General features: G+C 37.2%; 1 protein-coding gene across 3 annotated transcripts in view; it reads left to right on the top strand.

The window, feature by feature from the left end:
- Positions 1-23069, top strand: part of LOC121858790 (LIM domain kinase 1-like) — an 89868-nt gene that overhangs the window by 44963 nt on the left and 21836 nt on the right. For all 3 annotated transcript variants that reach the window (XR_006087511.1, XM_042355426.1, XM_042355425.1), the window contains 6 exons: positions 2197-2292; positions 4847-5104; positions 13478-13584; positions 13913-14018; positions 16582-16736; positions 21738-21844. Coding sequence is in view for 2 of the 3 variants with exons in the window: in XM_042355426.1 (XP_042211360.1) it covers positions 2197-2292; positions 4847-5104; positions 13478-13584; positions 13913-14018; positions 16582-16736; positions 21738-21844 (829 nt within the window). In the remaining variant the exon portion in view is untranslated. The remainder of the gene's footprint in view (positions 1-2196; positions 2293-4846; positions 5105-13477; positions 13585-13912; positions 14019-16581; positions 16737-21737; positions 21845-23069) is intronic.

Here is a 23069-nt window from a genome sequence, read left to right as displayed (position 1 = left end):
AAAGTGGTGCTCGTACCTGTGAAATCATGCGTAGGTTCAACTGCCCCGAAGTAGCAGGACGATCTCCTATACTTCACAATGAAACCTAATGTTAGTTATCACAGAACATTACCTTCACAAGTGGGTGGAAAGAAGAAACCGTGAGCAAGGCGACCTGTTTGGACCACAGATAAGGCACGTGTTTATTATGCTGCAGTTGCACAGAAGAAACGTATTAACTCTCCACCATCATTCAATGCTTCTATTGGTTGGTTGGCTGCTTTTAAGAAGCATTATGAGGTCAAGTTTGCCCACTACCATGGGGAGAGTGCATCGGCTGATGTCATAGCAGCAGAAAAATATCTACCTGTCTTTCAAGCTCTTGTGAAAGAGGGTGGTTATTGCCGAGACCAGATCTTCAATTGTGACGAAACTGGCATTTTCTGGAAGTGCTCACCTAAGACCATTTTCATTGCTCAGGATGAAAAACAGGCAAAGGGAGTAAAGACTTCAAAAGACAGGATTACAGTTTTGTTCACAGCTAATGCAAGTGGAGATTTCTTGATGAAACCCCTGTTTGTTAACCGTGCTGCCCGTCCTAGAGCCTACCGTCATGCCAGTATGTCGCAGCTCAATGTTTTTTGGACGTCTAATAAGAAGCTTGGGTTACAACGTCTTTATGCACCGATTGGTTGGACAAGCACTTTGTTCCTGATGCCAAACAGTACTGCCGGAGGAAGAACATTGACTTCAAAGTGATCCTGGTGATGGATAATGCTCCTGGACACTCTTAAGTTTCTAATTGGATGCCACCCTAATGTACAAGTTATCTTCTTTCCTCCTAACACCACATAGTTTCTGCAGCCACTTGACCACGAATTCATCAGTAATGTTAAACTGTTGTACTATCAGTCACTATAAATATTTTTGTCAGAAGACAGACTCATTAGTTAAGTTACAACAAATTGAGGCAGAACTCTGTGACAGTGACCAGGCTCTACAAGCTAACCAGGAGGAGGAGATGGTAGACGACCTGACTCCAAGCACCTCACCACCCCGCAACAGTGAAGTGTTTTCAGTTTGTGAATTTTGGAAGAAATATAATATTAAAAATGTAATTGACAGATTGTTGAGGCATGGCGTAAGATTAATGTTGCAACAGTGCTACACGTATGGAAGCCTTTGTTCTCTAACTCCGAGATAAGTGGGGCAGAGCAGACCGAGGCAAGCGGGGAGAGGCAGTCTGTGGTGGCAACACTAATGGACACAGTGAAGGCAGCACGGTCAGTCCCAGCACCGGGATTTTCTGATGTTCAGGTTGAAGATTTGCAAGAAATCGTTGGTCAACATCAGCAGCAACCGACAATTGAAGAAATGTTGGAGGATGATGAAGAACAAGAAGAACAGCAACCAACACAAGAGGATGACGTTAAGCCTGGTGAACCTACAACACGCCAGCTGACTGAGTTGCTCACAAACATCACACGTCTCAGTGAACAGCTAGAAGAATACGATACCAGGCCTCATCCTCAAAACCTTATGTGTTCTGCACCTTGATAAGGGTATGGAGGAATATAAGGCCTTGTTCATGTCCCGTGTTAATGCTCGTCAGCAGGCCCTTATTACTCTGTACCTGTGCAAGGCCCAGCCTGTTAATGCCTTGGCAAATATTGCTTTAGGAGATGATGATGGCACCACCAATGATGATATTGAAGTGTTGGGTGACTTACTGGTGGAAGAGCTGCCTTAAGACTTTGAGGGATTTGATGCTGAGGCTAGAGGAGGTGTAAAGGAGGGAGCAGGGAGGAAGCAGTAACCAGCCCTCCTTGCCTTGGAACCCATCAACCAGCCCCGTCAAGCATTTCACTGACTCCATCAAGGTAAGTTATTCTACAGGATGAGTGTATATAAATATTGTTGTCAACAATATGTACAATATAATATGTATGAATACATTACAGTAATGTCATTTTCTAGGTGGGTTGTAGGTCATTATAGGGGGGTTTGGGTGACACCGTGGAACTGATTAGGCTTATTTATATGTATTTCAATGTCATTCGTTTTGTGATTTTAACTTTCGCGACTCTAAAACCGGTACCAATTAGTCGTGAAACATGAGATCCTACTGTATTGTAGATGAGTTATTTATATCTAAAAGAAATAGGCATATTCAATTGATTGTTAATGCTGATTTTGTTTCTTTTGTTGTTTTGTTAGGTTTATAAAATGACACATTCAGAGACAGGTGAAGTTATGGTTTTGAAGGAACTGTACAGAGTAGATGAGCAAGCCCAGAAGAACTTCCTGAAAGAGGTACAGTATTTGTGTTTTTGTGGCTTTCTCTGCTTGTAGTACTTTTAAGTTCCTACCGATACAGGTTGCCTGAGATCAAGAGTAAACACAGACTTTCCATTCACTTACTGTCATCACTTTCCAACTACTATAACTGATATTCTTTACTATGCTGTTCCCCTTCCACAACAAGGCCCTAGTATCCCTCTGTTTTATTCCTGTGACTTCACACACCCTAGAATCACTCTTCAGCATCATGTTCATCCTCAAAATCCTATTGCCATCATTCATGCACATCACTGCTTTATGTATGTGCATCCCCTCTCTTCCAGTGACTAACTAATTCCACCCTTCTCATCTTCTAACCATTGCAAGATTTTACTGTTTGTGTAGTTATGTACTGTAGATGTATTCCCATTGAAAGACAGATAAGGTTATGTTAGAGATATAGTTACTTCACAAGTAATTGTAAAATTTATTATGTATTCTTGAAGGCCAGTTATATACCGTATACAGAATTTTTTCTTTCTGAAAACTCTCCAAAAATTTTCATAGAGAAAGTATTGCCTGCTCCAATCCTAAATCTAAATATCCTTATTTCCCAAGAATAAAGGGTTTTATTATGTTTATCATATGTTAATTTTAAACATCCTCATATGAAACTGGACCTTTCCAGCAGGTATAATTCGTGTAGAGGATACTCATTCTTTTGTATTTCTTAAGAAGGTACTGGTGGTAATTTTTTATACACACAATAAATAATTTAATAAATTTGAAAAATGAAGGCTTACCTCCTCATCCATGTCTCCAAAAGCCCACTTTTCTCCTCTAGACTATCAGATACTGAGCTTTATTGCAGGATGAGAATATGAATCTTTAATGAAGTTCTCAGAAGACTTAAGCCATTGTTGATAAAAGTTACATTCAATCAATTCAGTAAACGTAAAAGAATAAACACTCTCGATTCTCGTTGTGATTCGTGTTGTTAGGGTGGTGAGTTAAGCAGCTTTGCTGGTGTCTCGCAGGCTGCAGGCCTATGTCCCTACCAAAAGCTCTGGAACCAGTCACTGTTCGACATGTATTTCTAAACTAATATATTATTTAAAGGTCTACTCAGCTAACTCAGTGTTACTTCTTATAATTAAATGTTATTATACAATGGTGGAGCATGGCTGTCGAAAGGATACAGCGCTCGTTTCCTGTTCCAGGGGTCACTAGTTCGATTCCCGGGCGTTTTCAGTTCATCCAGCTGTAAATTGGTACCTAAGCTTAGAACATGGGGAAGAGAATGCAGTGTTGTGAAACTACTGTACAGTGGTCCCTCGGTTAACGAGTTACCTTCCATAAGATTCTTAACTTCGGTTAACGAGCAATCCCTCGATTAACGAGTTTCTTACGAGCCGACCTCCACATGTTTTAGCTTGCCTTTGGCGGTCCTCCAGCTGTAGTATTAGTCCGCCAATACAGTAATCGGTTCTAGGGCTTAAATTCCTTACCCTTTTAGTAAATATCAAGAAGTTTATACTATTCAATAATTTTAAAAGTTTAATATTAAATTTTTTAGTTATTTTAACAATTATTGAACATAATTGAAGGTAGGGTCACTAGTTTGTGGCACGCCATCCAGCCTGCCAACACAGCATACAGGCGCCAGTCTTTGTGTCTTTTCAGTGGAGGTGACATCTTGTTTGAGACTCTTCAACTAAACGCTTTTTCTGTGTTTACAAGCAAATTATTGGTCATTTTGAAATTTATTTTACATATTGACAATATGTAATGCAGTGCAGTGTTGATTTAAAGAAAATAATCTTGAATTACACCAAGAGAACTAAAATTTTATGGGTGAAATGGCGCCATGGGGTGACTTCTCTTCCACCCCAATGCCTTCTCTTCTCCCTTCTCCTTCACCCCCATTCTAATTCCCATCTTCATCATCATCATCATCATCCAGGAGCCTTCTACATACACACCTAAAAGTAAGTGTACTTTTCTACCTTTTTTGTTGAATTTAGGTAATTTTCGGTGAGCTGGAACCAATTACCCAAAAACCAATTGAAACAATGGTTTCGGTTAACGAGTTTTTCGGTTAATGAGCAACCTTCTAGAACGGATTGTGCTTGTTAACTGAGGGACCACTGTACTGTATTAACAAATTTAATTGTCCAGCAGCCAAATGGCAATACTGAGCAGTGTTTTTTGTTTTTACTTATTTATTGATGTTTTAATTATTCCTCACATTTACTGGTATTGTTTAAGGAGGCTACAAGAGGAAAATATACAAAAAAATTCCTAAATATTCCCTGCTAATATGAAGGGTACATCTTATATGCCTTAAAATGTGGTAACAATCACATCATGCATAGACATCTAACAGGCCACCTCATCCTCAGTGTTTTTCCCTTCCAGTGAGTTAAGCTATCGCTAAACCCAATTTTGATCGAACATTAAGCAAGAATGGTGTCAAAAATGTTTATTTGCTAATGTGAATTAATGCTAAATGAAGGATACCTGTGTACAGTATACTGTATGTGTAATCCTGTTACTTAGAGTACTTATGTAATTTTAATCTTTACAGGTTGCAGTTCTTAGAAGTTTGAGTCACAAGAATGTCTTAAGATTTATTGGAGTCCTCTACAAGGACCGTAAACTTCACCTGCTCACCGAACACATTGGTGGGGGAACCCTGAAGGAGATTATACACAACCTAGAAGAGTCTTTACCTTGGGATCAACGAATTAGTTTTGCGAAAGACATAGCCTCAGGCATGGCGTACCTACATAATTGTGATATTATTCATAGGGATCTTAACTCCAATAACTGCCTAGTCAGAGAAGTAAGTGCTGGTAATGTAAGAATTTCATTTGGATTATACTGTACAAGTTTATTGTCTTGTGTGAGTCCTTTGGACCTACCCAAGTTGGATAGGTGAAGTAATACTCTCATTTATACACTCTTATTGCAATCACGTGGTACAATATAATATGGGGTGATAATAACCTTTGGTGGCTTTTTTGGAAAACCTTTAGCAATAGCTCAGTATTAGTATAAACTATTTGCTTAAAATGTGAAGTGTATGCCTTTTTGTATCACAATTTGTATTACTCTTTTTAGCAGAAGAACTTCTGCACTACCTAGGTGGTGGTGGTGTCATTGTTGGCATTAACAATTGTTAACCTTTTATAAGTACATGTAAAGTAATTTTGCATGGATGAAGCACAATTCCAGCACCAGATTGAATGGGCATGGTCATCAAATACCGAACCACCACTCTGGCATCCAGGTCATTGTGACTTATTTTGTGAAGAAGTAGAGGTCATGTTAATTTTTGTGTCCAGCGGTGACTCTACACTAATGCAACATAACAGTTACCAAATTTCATAGGCTTGATCATCTAATAGCTGCTGGTCATCTCTTTGAAAATTAGGTTTTGGGATATTAATTTGGGGAAATATAGGTAACTTTTTTTTTTTGCTTTTACAGTAGTGTAGGGATATATCGCGAGATTGGGTCCAACGATGTTCACTATATAGTAAATTGCGATATATAATCACATGTAATCAATGGGGAAAATAGGGTTAAGTTCTGGAGGCCAACAGAAATGACTAAACTTGACTTAACGAGTGTATTTTCTTACTAACTAAAGTACCAATGAACACTAGACTCGGGGAAAAACAGGCTGTTTCAATATCAGTATCAATATTAATGAACACCAGACTCGGAAGTTGACGCGCTATTCCACGCGTCATGTTGGGAACACAGACTCGACAGCTGATGTGCCATCTTAAGCGCCATCCCGGGCTCACCAGATGCCACACTGCCCCCAACACCTAAATAAGCGAAAAAAACAAAAATATTAGTTAGAGTACGTATTAAAGATTTTCCATTAAGCCTTCCATTCTCTTCACTTCACTTTTCACTATCACTAGCAACTAATTTAACTAAAGCACCAATGAACACTAGACTCGGCAACACCAGACTTGGGAACACCAGACTCAGGAACACCAGACTCAGGAACACCAGACTTGGCAGGTGATACACCGTATCAGGAACACCAGATGCCACATGCCTCCCACACCTACTTAAAGGAACAAACCAAAAATATTAGTTACAGTATTAAATCTTTTCCCTTAAGCTTTTCATTATCTTCATTTCATTTTTCACGTCACTAGCAACCCATTTACACTCCTCTAAAAGTCGGAATCTGCTGACTCATAACTCGTGCCATTCGACTCACAGCCAATGTCCTCTGCGTCACGTAGCAACTGCGTGCCTAAACACAGAATTGTAAATGAAACATTACATGTTTTAGTGCATGTTTTCATACATATATTTTTTTTTCACATGGAAATATGAAATAAACATGCCTGAATGAATGTAAATGTGATAACTCACTAACATCATCGGCTACCTCCTCATCGCTTGAGTCAGTATGCGTAGCGCCTGCCTGCTTCCCTGACGGTCCTGCCTGCACACCTGACGGTCCTGCCTGCACACCTGACGGTCCTGCCTGCACACCTGACGGTCCTGCCTGCACACCTGACGGTCCTGCCTGCACACCTGACGGTCCTGCCTGCACCTCTGACAGTCCTGCTTCCTCCTCAGATGGTCCAGCCTCCACTTCACCTGTAAAAAAATAACATGCACAGGAATCATTAAAACTTAATTTTTATCTTTGGCATAATGCACTCAGTCGAGACTCTACGCAGACAGCTGAGAGGGTGGGGTGCATGTTCACTGAGTCTCGTGACCACTCGCCACCACTGCACACAACTATAAAACTCATCTTTTTTCACTTTTTCAATAAAAGACACAAACCTAAACTTACCTGAAGAGTCAGAAGTAGGAAATGATGGACCTCTGCTACTGGTTTGCTATCTTCCTGTCCAGCAGATGACTGTAGGTAGAAAAGAGCATGTACAAGTTATCTACATACTCTGTAGCCCTCTCCACATCAGGACCATTGTTCCTAACACACTTGACGACAGAAGATATTAAGGAGGTGAATTCCTTAAGTTCCGCAATTTTCCGCTTGTCCAGAATCCTCACCTTATCACCAATGTTGAAGGTTTTCCTGTTCTTTTTCTCACTTGATCTAGGAGTGGTACTAGTATTACTAGGATACTTTGGCATCTTGGTACAGTACACAGTAGTAGAGAACGTGGTGACCTTGATTGGAGAGTGAGAGTCAAGTGTCTACATGCGGTGAGAGCCAAATCAAGACTGAGCAGGTGAGCGTGAAGGTGTGAGTTGGCGGCCACGTGGCGCCTCTTTTTGCCATGGCGATAAATTTGAAATATTTCCTGCCCGATTTCACTGGCGAAATAAAAAAAAAATTATCGCTATATGTAGGAAAATGTCGATAATTTTGGTAGCTGCGATAAAAAAAAATGGTTGTAAAAAGTTGTGATATATCCCGACCCTACTGTACTGGTATTTTTCTGGAGTCGATAGGTCTGATGTGCATGATTATCTAGATATAATAAATAACAACTAGTGAAAAACTGGTCCTTTTGACCCGATTTTGTGGGGGAGATTTAGGTCACAAAATCCTAGTCACCAAACTTCATGGTTATGATTTTGCAATTACTGTATATTTTGTCATTACCATGAGAATTACTGTATTTTACGGTATATAAGGCGCATTTTTTGTCTGAGAAATGGCTAAAAAATTCAGCCTACGATCTCTCGTAACCTAATGAGTACCCAGTTGCTGTCTCTAGTAGGCTAAATTCTACTTAACCCAACTCCAGAGTTAATAATATGTTATTGCTTACTTAAACACATTAATATTATTTTTAATTAGTTAAAAGAATCATTATTGTTAATATAAAATTTCAATTTTTAACTACTGTACTCATGATGATAATCTGAGACAATTAACATCTGTACGGCAGACATCCTACTCTTTAGAGGTAGCTAAGAAGTAACCGTTTTTGAACTCTTACAAGCAATACAATCTATTAATGTTATACCTGCAACATTTATTTTTAAATCTACATACAATATAATTGATACAAATGAAGATTTACAGATAACTTTCTTTTCACATTTGAGTCTGTTAACATCGCTGGCAGTATTGTAGTCAGGTTAGACTTGTCACTGTAACCACCAGGCTACTGGGCCAAGCTGTGAGGTGTTATGGTTGTTTTTCATCTAATATTTTCGGGTAGATATACGTAACTTTTTAAATTTATTTTTACTCTGTTACATGCACACACCATCCTACATACATGTTGTAAAAAAAGTAAAAGAAATAATTGTCCTAAAGGCAAACACATAAAGGGAAATATACATTTCTTTGCACATGAGTTAGCTGGCTCAGTGGGGGAGGAGGGTGTGGCACATGGGAGAGTTAGGGGGGGAGGGGGGGTGTGTTGCTAGGGAATTGGAGGAGGTAGTATTCTTGATGGTCTCCGTTGCCATGGTGAAGTAGGGAGTTCAGTAGAACTTTGATAAATCGTACTAATTGGGGCAGACCCCAGTCCAAAAAAAAGTGAATACAGTACGCCCAGATAATTCATAGATTTTTATTTCATGGTCCTCTATTTTTCGCGGATGACACCTTGGATGTAACCAAGAATGTCTGCTGGTATTTTTAAAATTGCCAGCATTTTCGCGATCGGGACAGGGAGTCATTCGTTCTAGAGACAGTAATTTCCTTTACCTGTACAGTATTGCATATATTATAATGATAATAATAATAATAATAATAATAATAATAATAATAATAATAATAATAATAATACAGCCATGCATCACTTAACGTCCTAGATACGTTCTTGAAAACGTGACGTTAACCGATTTGGACGTTGTCCGAACGTCACATTGTGAACTTTGTATTTATATTTACGTGTATGTGGAATATTGCAGTGTATTTGTACTGTACAATATTGACTGAATTCACTAGATAACATACACAACTAATGAAACACAAGAGGTTAACAACATAAACCAGTAACATAGGCATTTCTCATATCTATCAAAACATATTATGGATATATAGTTACTATACTGTATCATCATACGCCTGGCAGCACAATCTATAAGAACACGCGATGCATGCATGAGCGCGCCCCTCTGAGGCCACTTACGTCCGCCACGTCCCGTTGTCCGAACGAGTTTTTTATCCCCATTATTTTTATGGGCCATGGACGTATATGCGATCGGACGTTGTTTGGACGGACGTAAAGCGACGCGTGACTGTAATAATAAGAATGAGCAGTTTATTAATAGAGTTGCAGCCGGTGGCTGAAAATATACAGATTTACATTTGTTTTAGACATATTGATATAATATGCGTTGAATACATTTACAGGGCTGTACAGTACATAAATCGGGAGTTGTGTGTGTGTGTAGAGACACATAAAGGGAGTATACATTTCTTTGTACACAAGTAAAAATGTACCCCCCTCCGTCAGCAAATGTTATTCGCGGAGTTGGCGATTCGCGGCCGTTTTGAGAACCTAACCCTTGCGAATTTGAAGGGCATGCTGTATATGGGGGCGTGGAGATAACATTGCCTTTCTGAATTGTTGCTGTTATGTTATTACTGCACTTCAACAACTAAGGTCTTTCAGTGTATAACAAGGTTATTAAAAGAATATTACATCAACAGTAAAAAAAATATAAAACAGAACTCTCTGGGTTGCAAATCAGACTTCAAGTCTGGTTGTCAACAACCGTTTTCACTGAGATGATTGTTACTTACTGTCAAGTGTTATATGTAAACAATCACAGAATTTGTCTTATGAATAAAGAGTACACTGTATACTGTACAGTACTATAAAGATAAAAATAAGAACAAATAATTGTAGGAGTGTATATTGTGTGTGGAAGATGAGTGTATATCTGGGAGCAGATGGGAGGGGAGGGGATAGCACACATGGGTGCCCCCCCCCCCCTGAAGATTCCTTTAACACATCTTTATGCAATTCAATTCCACCACTTTTCTCATATAATTTAAGATCATTTGGTGCCAGGCTGATAAAATATTATCCTAAAAGAATCGGCTTTCCTGAAAAAAGAATCCCACACTCAACACCATAAGTCATTTGTTTACAAAGGGCAAATAGCTGATAGGCTTAGCTGCTTACCACAATGTCTGTTTTCAATACTTAATAAATTATTACAGTACAGTACAGTTGTGTATTTATCATCACTTAAAAAAATACTATTGTAGTGTAATTATCACCACTTAATAAATATTTTTGTAGTGTATTAATCATCACTTAATAAGTAATATTGTAGTGTACAGTATTATGCATTTGTTTATACCCTGGTTTATTCATTAATCAGTTAAGTGTACAAGTATCCAAGTTCAGCCATCATGTGTCATTCAAAGGTAGTAAATAACATTGTTAGGAAAGTATCTTCATATCAAATACTATACAGTGTGTCGTAGTGACCATGTTGTAATCTTATTTGCTGAAAGCTCTCACACAAATGCATCTTGAGTAAATAACCTTCTGATACAGCTTATCCTTTTACTCTCAAGTCATATTACACATTACATACAGTACTTTCTTTTTTCTCTCATACTGAAGATGTTATATTAATCATGATGAACACAAAACCATAAGAGGCCAATTGTATGAGAATATAATACTGAATCAATACATAAATTAACCAGACAAATGCGGCAACACCTGATCAGCCCCAGCCTGCTCACTTACTTGAGTATCTAAGTTCTCAGTAGGCCTATAGTAAATCTGATTAGACCTCTGTACAGTATTCAGTGTGCAAGTATTGTTCTTTTCTTATTTTTTTAAAATTTTTCCCCATTTCTTAACACATGTACACATGAATTTTTTTTTTTTTTTAGTATTTCTGGTGACCAGAGCACCTCAAGAGTCCCCCAAAAAGTTAATTCGAATAATACTGAAGACTGATTTATCAAGGTATTACTGTACTGGCATCCCCTGGGTTAGGGAAGGTAGGTATCCTTGAAATTTTCTCCGTAATGTGAAACCTATTTTCCCATTGACTTCCATTATATAATTGGAGATGTGTTCCCAAGGAAATATTTTCGGCAAAAGGACGTAATACAAGAACATTTTGAATGAAAATAAATTACTTTTAACACAGTACATTGATTATTTATGATATAATATGATGATAAGTATACAAAACACTTGAATTTAACTTACCTCAAATGATGTTGAGTGCTGCATTAGGTGAGGTGGTGCAATTAGAGTTATTGGGAGGGACACGGAGGGGTACTACTGGCTCCTGCCTCGCCCTGTACAGTATTGTAACAACCACCAAGAAGTACACACGATATAAATTTTATAATTTCTGTGAATTTTTTCTAATAGTATTAAAAAATTTTTTTTTACAAAATCCGTAAGAGCGAATTTCCGTAACCAGAGTTTCTGTAACCCAGTGGATGCATGTACTGTATATACAAATGGCGACTGTGTTAATCTTTCATTTGGTTTTTAAAAATTGGTTTGGCAATTATACAGTAGTATTTTTTTTGTAACTTATTTATTTGTATTTTTAATTATTCCTCACAGTTACTGGTACTGTATATATTATTTTAAGAAAACTATGGGTACAGGAGGAAAATACACCCAAAAATTTTTTCCTAAATTCTCCCTGCTAAAATGACCATGCGTCTTATATGCCGTAAAATACGGTAGTTCACTTTGACTTGATTTTTGTAAAATTTTACACTATTTCCTTCGAACACCATACCCAAGGACCAGAAATGACGTCCCTTTGCCTTCTTGTGTGTTTTTTCCTTTGTCTTCTGTGATTACTAGTTCACAATGTTACCCCATACTGTAATTGTATTCAGAATGGGAGGGTATCATTAAAAGCTAGGGCACCATTTAATCTGACTTATTTAAAATAAATGGTAAATGGACTAAATTAACTAAAATTAGGACTGCTCTCCAATATCAAAGGAGAAATAAAGATTAACACTTATATGCGTTGACCTGATTGTTGAGCCTGTGAGATCGCACAACCTGAACCATGGTTGACCTCCATCTGCTTCATCCTTAACCAAGCTTAAATTTAATATCAAAGTTTTCACAGAGCCATTCAATGCTGCCTTGGCCACTGTCCTTAGCCAATCACACAGCATTTTACAAACTCATGAAGGCATTTCACCATACAACTGCTTAAGCTATGTCCCATGTGTGTGTGTCGTACCACATCGAGCGACCACACGATTAAACGTGCTACCTTGGCGTAGCAGACAAATATATGTGTTTTCTTTGATGTGTCCCACTTAGACGAGTGAAGCATTCACAAGTGACCAGGAAGCGGGAACTAGACGCACAACCTGGAAGCAGCGATCAAATGTTTTGTTCGTCGCTTCCTCAGTTGTGCAAGTCCTCGCTTTCTACACCAAGACTAAAGAAGGTTTTACATTCATTTTCCACTGTTAACAGCTTGATCTTACCAAGAAATAGATCCTTGTGGACTATTGAAGTAGCTGCAAAATGTTTCTCTCACATTCTTTACAGAAAAATGTGAAGCATTGTTTATTCTAGACTTAGAGGGTGCTGTGTTATTCTCAACTGTACATTCCTGTGTTTTTTCTTGGCTACCTCTGCAGGAAACGCGTTGAAAAACATTATTTTCTAAAAGTACCAGCAAACGTCTGCGCTGCGTAGACGGCATGTTTATGCTGACAGACGCTGGCAGGTGGGATACAGGTCGCTGTGGAATGTAGGTCGCGCGTGTACGCCCTGGTTGCTCAATGCTGCAGGATGCTCGCACATGGGACATAGCCTTACCTTTCAAGACTTGAGGGTAGCCCTCATGTGCCATCCTTGGGTAACAGGCACCTTATGTCCATAGTTACCAATATCTGGTTTATTGCAGAATGACCTTTCTAACCTAATAATCATCCAGGAGAACCCATGTCATTACACCAGCTAACTCTGAGGATTAATACCAAGTCTAGCCCCCAATTAATATCCATACTTTTCTCCATCCCCTTATAACCAGAACTCTCAGAAAGGTAAGAGCCTCCCATTCATGAAGGTTGTCGGAGTAATGCCACATAACCAGTGCGCATATCTAGTTGCTTGTTCTCAGGTACAAGATGTTACCCAACATTATATAACCCATATTCAGTCCCAGTTGTTTGCTGACAGGCTGTAGATGTGTCTGCTCCATCTCCATCTGCTATAACTGGATTCAGATAATTGGTTGGTAAATGTATCACCTTCATAATTTTTTTCTCTCTCAGGATAAGACGGTTGTAGTTGCAGACTTTGGATTGGCGAGAATTATGCCTCAGAACAACTGGACTGCTGAGAGGAAAAAGTTTGGGAAAAAACATGCGAGAAAGAAAAGGTTAGAATTAAGTGGTGTAGTTAGTATGGTAATGTTTTGATATGTATTCATGGTTGAATTTTGTCATACTTACGTAAAACCATACTTAATTTTTGGTTTAGTTTTATTTGTTTTACTGTATAATAATCTCACTCTAGAAATAACTTTGCCTATACGGAATGTACTTGTGTTGAAGTGTGTGTAAAATATCCGTGAATTACCCAGGGTTGTATTGTACATTTAGTCTTCCATGGAACTTTACTTTTATACAAGTTATAGGAAAGATGGGTGTAACTTATGCAATTCTATAATAATTGACAGGGTGATCATCTTTCAATAATTTTAACAGATATACTGTTGTGGGTAACCCGTACTGGATGGCCCCAGAAATGATGAAGGGAAATAAATATGACGAGAAGGTGGACATCTTCAGTTTTGGTATTATCTTATGTGAGGTGAGTCAGAAGTTACTATTTTGTAGTAGATACTAGTTACTGTGACTTTTGGAAAACACTTCACATACTGAAGGGTCGAGTTAAAATTTTTATTGTCGTGCCTCAGGGGTTAAACAGTTACTGACTAATGCAGAAAGTGTAGTGATTAAGCTGTTTATTATTATTATTAACTAATAAGAATCAGTACAATAACAAACTAAAGAGGTTTATATTTTTAACCGATAAAATCAGTATAGTGACTAGACTGATTTATACAGTAAAACTCTCTTAATCTGTACTAAATGGGGGGAAATCCAGTCTATATTAGGTTAATTTTCTGATAAAGTGATTTCTGGACGGGGTTTCTTTAATCCGGAAAAAGTCTGAATTAAGCAAAGAAATTCCGGATGGCAATCTGAATTAACATCTGGCGCACCTGAACGCCAGTCCCAGCTGCTTTGTTTACAAGCCAGTCACACTGCTATTACTTTAGTGTGTGCATCTCTTAAACTCCTGTGGACTATTTGTGATTTTGTGGACTAATTACCATGGCTTCTGAAGGCGAGACAACTTTAAAAGAAAGTCAGAATATGGCCAGAAAGGAATTTAGTTTGAAGAACAAGCAAGCTCTTCTGGAAGTTCATGAGAAAGGTGTGTCTACAAAAGTTTTGAAGGAGAAATATAACTTGAAAAATCAACCATCAACAGCATCACTAACTTTGTGGTTAAATCCTGAATGTCCAGTACATACAGTACAAGCAGTCCCTGGGTTACGTACGAATTCTATTCCTATGGGCGTTCTTATGTCGAAACACATACCCTATGTGTATACAGTACTTACAGAACAATGTTAAAATCCCACTACAGGTATATCGTAGCCTTAGTCCTTATATACATCTAAAATCACTTAATTTAAGAGAAAAGAAGAAATAGATAGACAAAATACAATAACTGAAAGTAAAAAATAAATGTTGTAGGTATGGCATTAATACTGTAGATTGTAATGCTTGTAAGAGTTCAGAAATGGTTACTGATTAGCTACCTTTAAAGAATTGGGTGTCTGCTTTATGGACGCTAATCGTCTCAGGTTATCGTCATCAGTACAGTACAGAGTACGGTAGTTATATATTGACCTTTTATATTTACAAGACTTATTTTTTAATTAATTAAAAAAAATAATTATGTTTAAGTAAGCAATAACACATTTTTAATTCTGGAGTTGGGTGAGGTAGAATTTAGCCTACTGGATTCAGCAACAAGGGGATTTATTAGGTTACGGGAGATCGCAACTTCACATATAGGACACAGGGTGATTTTTTTAGCCAGTTTTCAGACAAAAAATGCATCTTATATGCCGTAAATTACAGTAAGTATTCACTATGGGTGTCCCGAACTATCGAAGTTGCTGGACTATTGGGTCCTGGATTAGTGAGTCCAACCTGTACTGTAGTATATAATTTTTTAAATTTTAATTGTTACTGTGTATACAATTTAGCCATGTGAACATTTTGATATGCTTAATTTGTTGTGAACTTTTCTTTTACAGTCACATGGCATTTTATATTTATAAGCATGAAATCATGGGCAACAAAAATGTCTTGACAGAAAAAAAAGGAGGGGGAGGTTTCTATGCATAGTCTTGCATGAGGTTTCTTAATGACACTAATTTAAGGTGGTAATAGGGGTGATACGATGATGTGAAAGATTATGAAAGCAAAAACTTCTGTTTTATTCTTATTATTCTTGTTGATGGCTATCCTAATAAATGTTTTACATGTATAAGATATTAGGATGTTTCATTCACAGTGTCACCTAGTAAAGTATATATTTTTGATAAATAGGGACAAGGAAGTTGACTACTAAAAAGTTGAGAGAATTATTAAGAATTGTTGACATAGATGAGACTTAGGAGAAACTATGTATGTGTTAAGTGTAAATCTGTACCTCAGAGAAAATTCAAGGTTAGAAGATAGTTTGAATATTATATATTTATTGTTGAGGGAAGAGGATGAACTGAACTTGATATAAAATTATTTTGTTATGATTTTTTGTTGGAGTTTGTTGACTTCCTGACTAGAGCTTTGCACTACAGTATTCCCAATCCTCAGATTATCTCATTGCCTCCACCAGCCCCCCCTTCCTTGCTGCATTTATTTTTTTTTTAATAGCCCACAGGCACATATCATGTCTTCTTTGGCCTTCCTCTTCCTGTTTATCCTCAGATTTTCCTTTTTTGCTATTGTTGGTAATCTCTGTTTTTCCATAATTAGTATGTGTATTGCTTGATATCTTTTACAATGTTATCCTTTACCTAGGCCATGTGCTTTATTATTATGTTTTGTGTATATTCTGTCTTGATTTTCTGAAGATTTTTGAGGGATGTCATTTTAAATCTTCTATTCTTCCTTATCATATCCAGCTCTCCCATTGTCAGTGTGTCTGGATTACTGTACTCAGTGTACAGTTTATGGTAATGGAGTCTATGAATTTTGGAATGTCATTGGAGGTGCACTAGTTGGTATTGATGATGTAATTATTCTCAGCACTTCCTTTAAATTATTTAAACTTGCTATTCTTGTCACAGATCATTGGACGAGTGGAAGCTGATCCTGATTACATGCCACGATCCATGGATTTTGGCCTCAATGAGACGGTGTTTTTTACCAAATATTGTGAAAACTGCCCTGAACCTTTCTACAAAATTGCCTTTATGTGTTGCAACATAAATCCTGACGATAGGTTGGTTTATACTGAATATGAATTTACAGTGTCAAATTATTTTTTGTGGTTATAGTGTTGCTTGATATCATTCAATTAGCTATTAAAAAATATTAAAGTATTTATGAGATACCTGTACTTGTAAGCCTGGAGATTCATGAAAAGGACATTAGAGCTTAAAAAGAGGAGAACATCACAGTGGTCATGAGAATGGGGTGTATTTCCATCGGTTTATCCAAAATAGCTCAAATATGTTATTGTTGAATATGGCTACTTTTTCATGTGAATGGGGATTTTTTTTTTTATGGTTGTAATGCTGATGAAATTATGATATTCCTAAAATATCTCTTTGAATTTTGATTCTGTGCTTAACTGATGAAAAGTGTATCTTTGTGCAGTTAGGTCCCACTGAACAGGTACCCTATAAACAAGAATTTGGTTAAACGAGTTTAGTATTTTTGGTTTTGAAAAGTCAGTGAGCAAGCTTGTATTTGACTTAACTGGCAAAGTTCCAAGAGATCCAGCTTGCTTGCAGTCTGGCTGAGTGGCCAGGCAGGCAGGCTATCCTTTATCATCATGTAGTGTATACAATAGTATATTTAATTTATTTACAATATATTGCACGTGTACAGTAGTGTTTACATAAATAAAAACTGTACAGCTCTTGAGTCTGTCCGATGTAGTAGCATTCGACAGTGCTATGAAAAATTCCATGGATGAGAAAATTTATCTCAATACCCAGAAATCTCTCAAATCCGGAAACGATCTGCACCAACTATTCTGGCTAAAGGGAAGATTACTATTATTAAGTGTTATACTGTACTGTGCATTTCTGTGATGAAAGTTATGGTATTTGTTAGTGAGAATGTTTAATAATATGGGTTTGAATTTTACAAAAGCAGAATTTTCTTATGTTTTGCAGCTTTGGTACAGTAGAATGTCGATTTAAAGCGATTCTATTTAAGATTATTGATTTAAAGTGACACCCACATTTAAGGACAATGTTTTAATTTAAAGCAAATCTTTCCTATTTTGCGCGAGTCAATCTGGCGAATCATATTTTAAAATTCGCACTTAATGTTTCTCTGGGCATGCTACACTGTTTTAAGGGCAAAGCTGTACTGTTCATGTACTCAAAATAATGTACTAAATGATACTAAAATTTTTGTCTAGTGTAAACTATAGCATGATTGTATTCAAATTAATCACTATCTTATAAGAATTCCAGCAATGTAAATTATATTCTCCCTGATCACTTTTGTGACATTTTGTAAACAAAAACTCAATATAAAGGACATAAATAAACAAATAAATACTTCACTAGACCTTCAGCCCCAACTGTCAAACGTGTCACTGTCACACCCCCCCCCCTCTTCCCAGCCAAGGTTGGGTGGTTGTTATAGGCTTACAATTTTTATCTTATATAATATCACAGACTAAAGTTAGGAGAATATAATTTGCATTGCTAGAGTCCTTGCAAGACCGCAAATAATTTTAATATAAACGTCATATATTTTGCACAGGAGATAAAAATTTTGGCCTTTGTAATAAAATTAATTAAAACTAAAGTTTGTATGTCTAATGCAAACTATAGCCTGTATATATTCAAACTAATCACTGTCTTATAAGAATTCTGGAAATGTTAATTATATTCTCCCATGACAGTTCAGTGACATTTTATAAGAGAAAAACTTAGTCAGATAAATAAATAAGCACTAGACCTTGGCATCAACTGTCAAGCATATTACCCCACCTCTCCCCCCCCTCCCCTCCCATCTTCCTATCAGCTGATCGCTAGTAAACAGACCATTTCATGTCCCATAATTTTAGCTGTGTTTATTTATGAGTGTTTGTTTTAACATAATACTACAAAAAACAATGTTTTGTTTATTTTAGGAGATGGGCTGAGGTGCATCTGGGTAGACAATATTTTTAGTATTTTGTGTTTCACTCAAGTACCAAACTAAATTATTCCATTGAAACAACACCTCGATTTAGTGCGAATTCGGTTTAAAGTGATCTCTATTCAAACGTATCTCGTGTTATATCGACGTTCTACTGTACCAGAAACAGAATGTACAGTACAGTACAGTGTGGGAAAAGCAATGTGGGTTCAAAACATGAATAGGATGCCTGTAGAGATTAAGTTTGTGTATTGAAGAGAATAAATAAATAGGTGCTGGAAAAATGGAAGAATATTTTTGTAGTACATTAAGTCCTCGTTTAACGTTGCCCCCGATGACATTGTTTTGTTATGTCGCTACTCTTTAGATTGCAATAATTTGGTTAACGTCCCGACGACTCGATATAACTTCGTTTTTAGCAACGTCACGGACTAGTTTTTACGGCGCAACACCCTCTCTCGTCTTGGCGCGATTCCTCTCACTCACGGAGTGTCACAGCGTCCCCAAGTAGCTTCAGTTTTCGTTTGGCTTCCACAGCGTTCATGTATGTTTAAGTGTTTTTGGTCTTAATACTCTATTCTAACAATTCGAAATGGCTTCCAAGTGCCCATCAAGTGCTACTTATGCTAGTCTTGTGAAGAAGCAACATAAGACCATTAGCCTTGCTACGAAAATGGAGGTTTTAAACCGGGAGGAGGAGCCACCCGCCGGGTCTCAGTGACTCGCCACCCTCCTCCTCCTCCTCCTCTCCCGCCCTCCTCCTTTGCTCCATTACCCACCACACACTCGCTCCACCACCCCCGTCCATCAGTGAGTACAATACAAAATGATTTAGTTTATTTATATATATACTGTATACTGTTTTCTATAAAAATGCCATTGAATTTCTGTTTATGTAATGTATGTCATGGGACAAAGGGAGGCTCAGGAACGTAACTCCCGTATTTTGTCTATTTCTTATGGGGAAAATTGATTCTGTTAACATTGTTTCTGTTAACGTTGTGGTTTTCAGGAACGGAACCACGATGTTAAGCGAGAACTTACTGTACAGCATGCCCTGACAATTCACAGACCTCGATTATTTGCGAATGACACCCAGGATGTACCCAAGAATGTCTAAGGCTAGTTTTAAAGTTGCTGGCATTTTCACTAATGGGACAGGGAGCCATTCGTTCTAAAGACAGTAATTTCTTTTACCTGTACTATTGTATATATGTGTGTGTGACTTGAGGGTAGACCCTCACATTTTTAACACATTTTGTTGTCTTGTTACTGATTATTTGTAAGAGGATTTTCCCATTATTATTTATTTGTATGTGTTTTGTGTGTGTGTCTACACACACACACACACACACACACTCACATATATACAGTACTGTGCAGGTAAAAGAAATATTTGTCCTAAGGGCAAACACATAAAGGGAATATACATTTCTTTGTACACAACAAAAATGTACCCCCGGTCAGCAAATGTTATTCGCGGCCATTTTGGGAATCTAACCCCCGGGAATTTTAAGGGTATGCTTTGGAGTAGGTTGAAAATTGATTTGGGAAGTATTGAAAATGTTTGTATTAATTTAGATATTGTTGAATATTATCCAAAGATTTTATAGGAAGAACATTGATTAAATTATAGAGAAAAAGAACATATTAATATTAAAGAAGGTGGGGAACCTGAGGTAGTACTTCCATATTTATTACTCCTACGTGAAGGAAGCCGGCCTTTTATAAAAGCTTTGATTTTTATCTATTAACATTTGGTTGATTTTTATGAAAGTTCTATGCTATTTTTTATTTATGTTTTTTGCCTTGCATTATTTGTTTTAAGCCTTTTAAGCTTTTAATTAAATTTGGTGCCATATAATCTAAGTTGTTGCATCGCCAGGGATGTAATTACCACAATCAATCAATCCATATTTACTTTTGAAATTCTTCCTTATTTACCCATACTGTATATTGCTCACTGTCAATCCTTTTTCAGCACACATTTCTATCGGTCTCTCTTCATTCCAACTCATTTCTGGCACTCTGTACAGGTTGACCCTCTTTTATCAGGTAACCTTAGGACTAGGGCTGTGCTGGATGATAGCAATTCCCATTGAATAGAAGGTTTATAATAATTAATGGTGCATTAGCCGAAGCTACACTTAGCCTAATGCCCTTAACATAATAGATTTCTTTGTACCTGGATAAAAAATTTACACTACATAGTTAATAAATTTATTAAATAACAAGTGATATGAAAATAATATTTAGTCCTATAGAATTCACTCATCCCAGGCCATTCTGTCAAAGTTGGGTACTTTTTATCACAACACTCATGATCCTATATCCTCAAACAATTTAATTTTATTCATACAGCCATGCCACCCAAAAGAATATTTTTGTACAGAAACACTTTAAGATTGATAGAAATTACCAAGTAAATGTTATGCTGTACAAAGGAAAGGTGTGTGCATAATATCCTATCTCATAGCTATTATTAACCCACCTGCACCAGCTAGATATCTACACCCATTATTAAGACAACAAGCATTTAATAACTGTTAAAATGCATAAATGAGTCACTTATTTAGAAGCTTGTGTGTTTTCAAGCTGAGTGTCAGCTGTTGTTCTCTAACTTCTCAAATTTTTTAATAATGTTTAATTTCACCTTTAAAATGCGATGCTTTCTGTGTTTCTCGATAAAAAGTGTTTTTTGTGAAGCACTGAGAAGTTGTTTTTGTACTCATTGTGCACAATTTGGGGTGATTTGTAAGGAAATAATTGCATACACATGTAAACAACTCTTCCTGAAAGCATTTCTATGCATCTAGAAGGTTCCAGTTGAAATTGCATGTTTAAAGTTTTCCCTTTTACTGCATTTTGAATTGTGAAGTCTCTGTACTTCATTAGATATTTCTGACTTCTCACTCTTCATTTATCTCCAACTCTACACCTTTTTCAATTAAACTATGTATCACATAAGACAAGGACTTCTAATCAAGCTTTGTGCTTATCACTCATAATTACAACTATGCACATTCAAACATCCCATTTATAAGCTTTTGTTTCTTTATAGTAACTGAATATAAGAAGATAGGGTTATGTAAGGTATATTTTTGTTTGCTTATTTCAGACCAGCATTTGAGGTACTGGAGGTTTGGTTGGAAGGATTGGCAATGCACTTTGCTGTTGGAGTTCCTGTCCCAGCCAACCTACTGGTCGACATATATAACTTTGATGGTAAGGTTAAGAATAAATGGTTCCTTAACCCTGTATGAATGTAACAGTAGCATTTTCTACTCTCAGAGCTTCGGGTGAGCAACTCATGTGTGGCAGCTCCTTTGTGCGGTGTTTTCACTTGGTTATCATATATTTTATAACCTAATGCATGGCTCAGGTGTAGTCACCAAGTCTGTGGGTTGAAAACCCAGAGTTCCCAGGGCCCAGATACATGACTGGAAGTAATCTGAAATTTAGTTTTACCTTTCTCTTTTAAATCTGGGATTTTAACTGAAAACTTGAATACAGTTGTTACCACTGAAGGCTAAAAGAAGTTAGTCGTACCATCCCACCAATACCAGTGTGTTCTTTGATCATCATATGCTTGGCTATGAGGTGCTATTTAAGGGATGACCACCTCAATTCTGGTTATACATTATGAGCAAGCTGTGTGGACATCATCATGCTTACTCTGCTGTGTTGGCAACCAAGTAATTCCCCACAATATTTTTGGACACATCTCGGAGATTGATTTTTGCCACATAGTCAGTCATGTTAGTAGTACAGTAAACCCTCGATAACTCGGCATTTGATAAATCGGAATTTCATATAACTCGGCATGGATATGGTCTCGGAATGTATTATAGTATAACTCGGGAAATGTTGAGATATATAAAATTATTTGAGAAAATCTAGTCATATCTGGCCAACTGCATCACCTACCATGCCTCTGTGGCACCTACCATGCATCTGTCTGCAGTGCTGGTAAGTGTTACTTTTTTACATTTAGTAATTACATGTACTGTACACATCTATGGGTTGATCATTTTTTACTGTTGTATTTTTATAGGAGGGGGGGAAAGTGTCTTGATAAGATGGAATTTGGGATAACTTGGCAAGGCCAGAGCCCCATATGTACCGAGTTATCAAGAGTTTGCTGCACAGTGATCCCTCGGTTAACGAACGCCTCGGTTAACGAATTACCTTTCATAAGATTCTTCACTTCGGTTAATGAAAAAATTTCGGTTAACGAATTCCTTACGAATTTTTCCCAACATGTTTTCGCCTGCTTTCGCCTGCTCACCAGCTGTAGTATTAGTCCACCAATACAGTAATCGGTTTTAGGGCTTAACTTCGTTACCATTTGAGTAAATTTCAAGAAGGTTGTACTATTCAATAATTTTCCAAGTCTTATATTAAAGTTTTTAGTCATTCTAACAATTATTTAACATAATTGAAGTACAGG

This window comes from Homarus americanus, unplaced genomic scaffold, assembly GCF_018991925.1.
Source record: "Homarus americanus isolate GMGI-L3 unplaced genomic scaffold, GMGI_Hamer_2.0 scaffold41807, whole genome shotgun sequence".
Classification (NCBI taxonomy): domain Eukaryota; kingdom Metazoa; phylum Arthropoda; class Malacostraca; order Decapoda; family Nephropidae; genus Homarus; species Homarus americanus.
The sequence above is the reverse complement of the archived record's forward strand: the minus strand, read 5'-3'. Positions and strand labels throughout refer to the sequence as shown.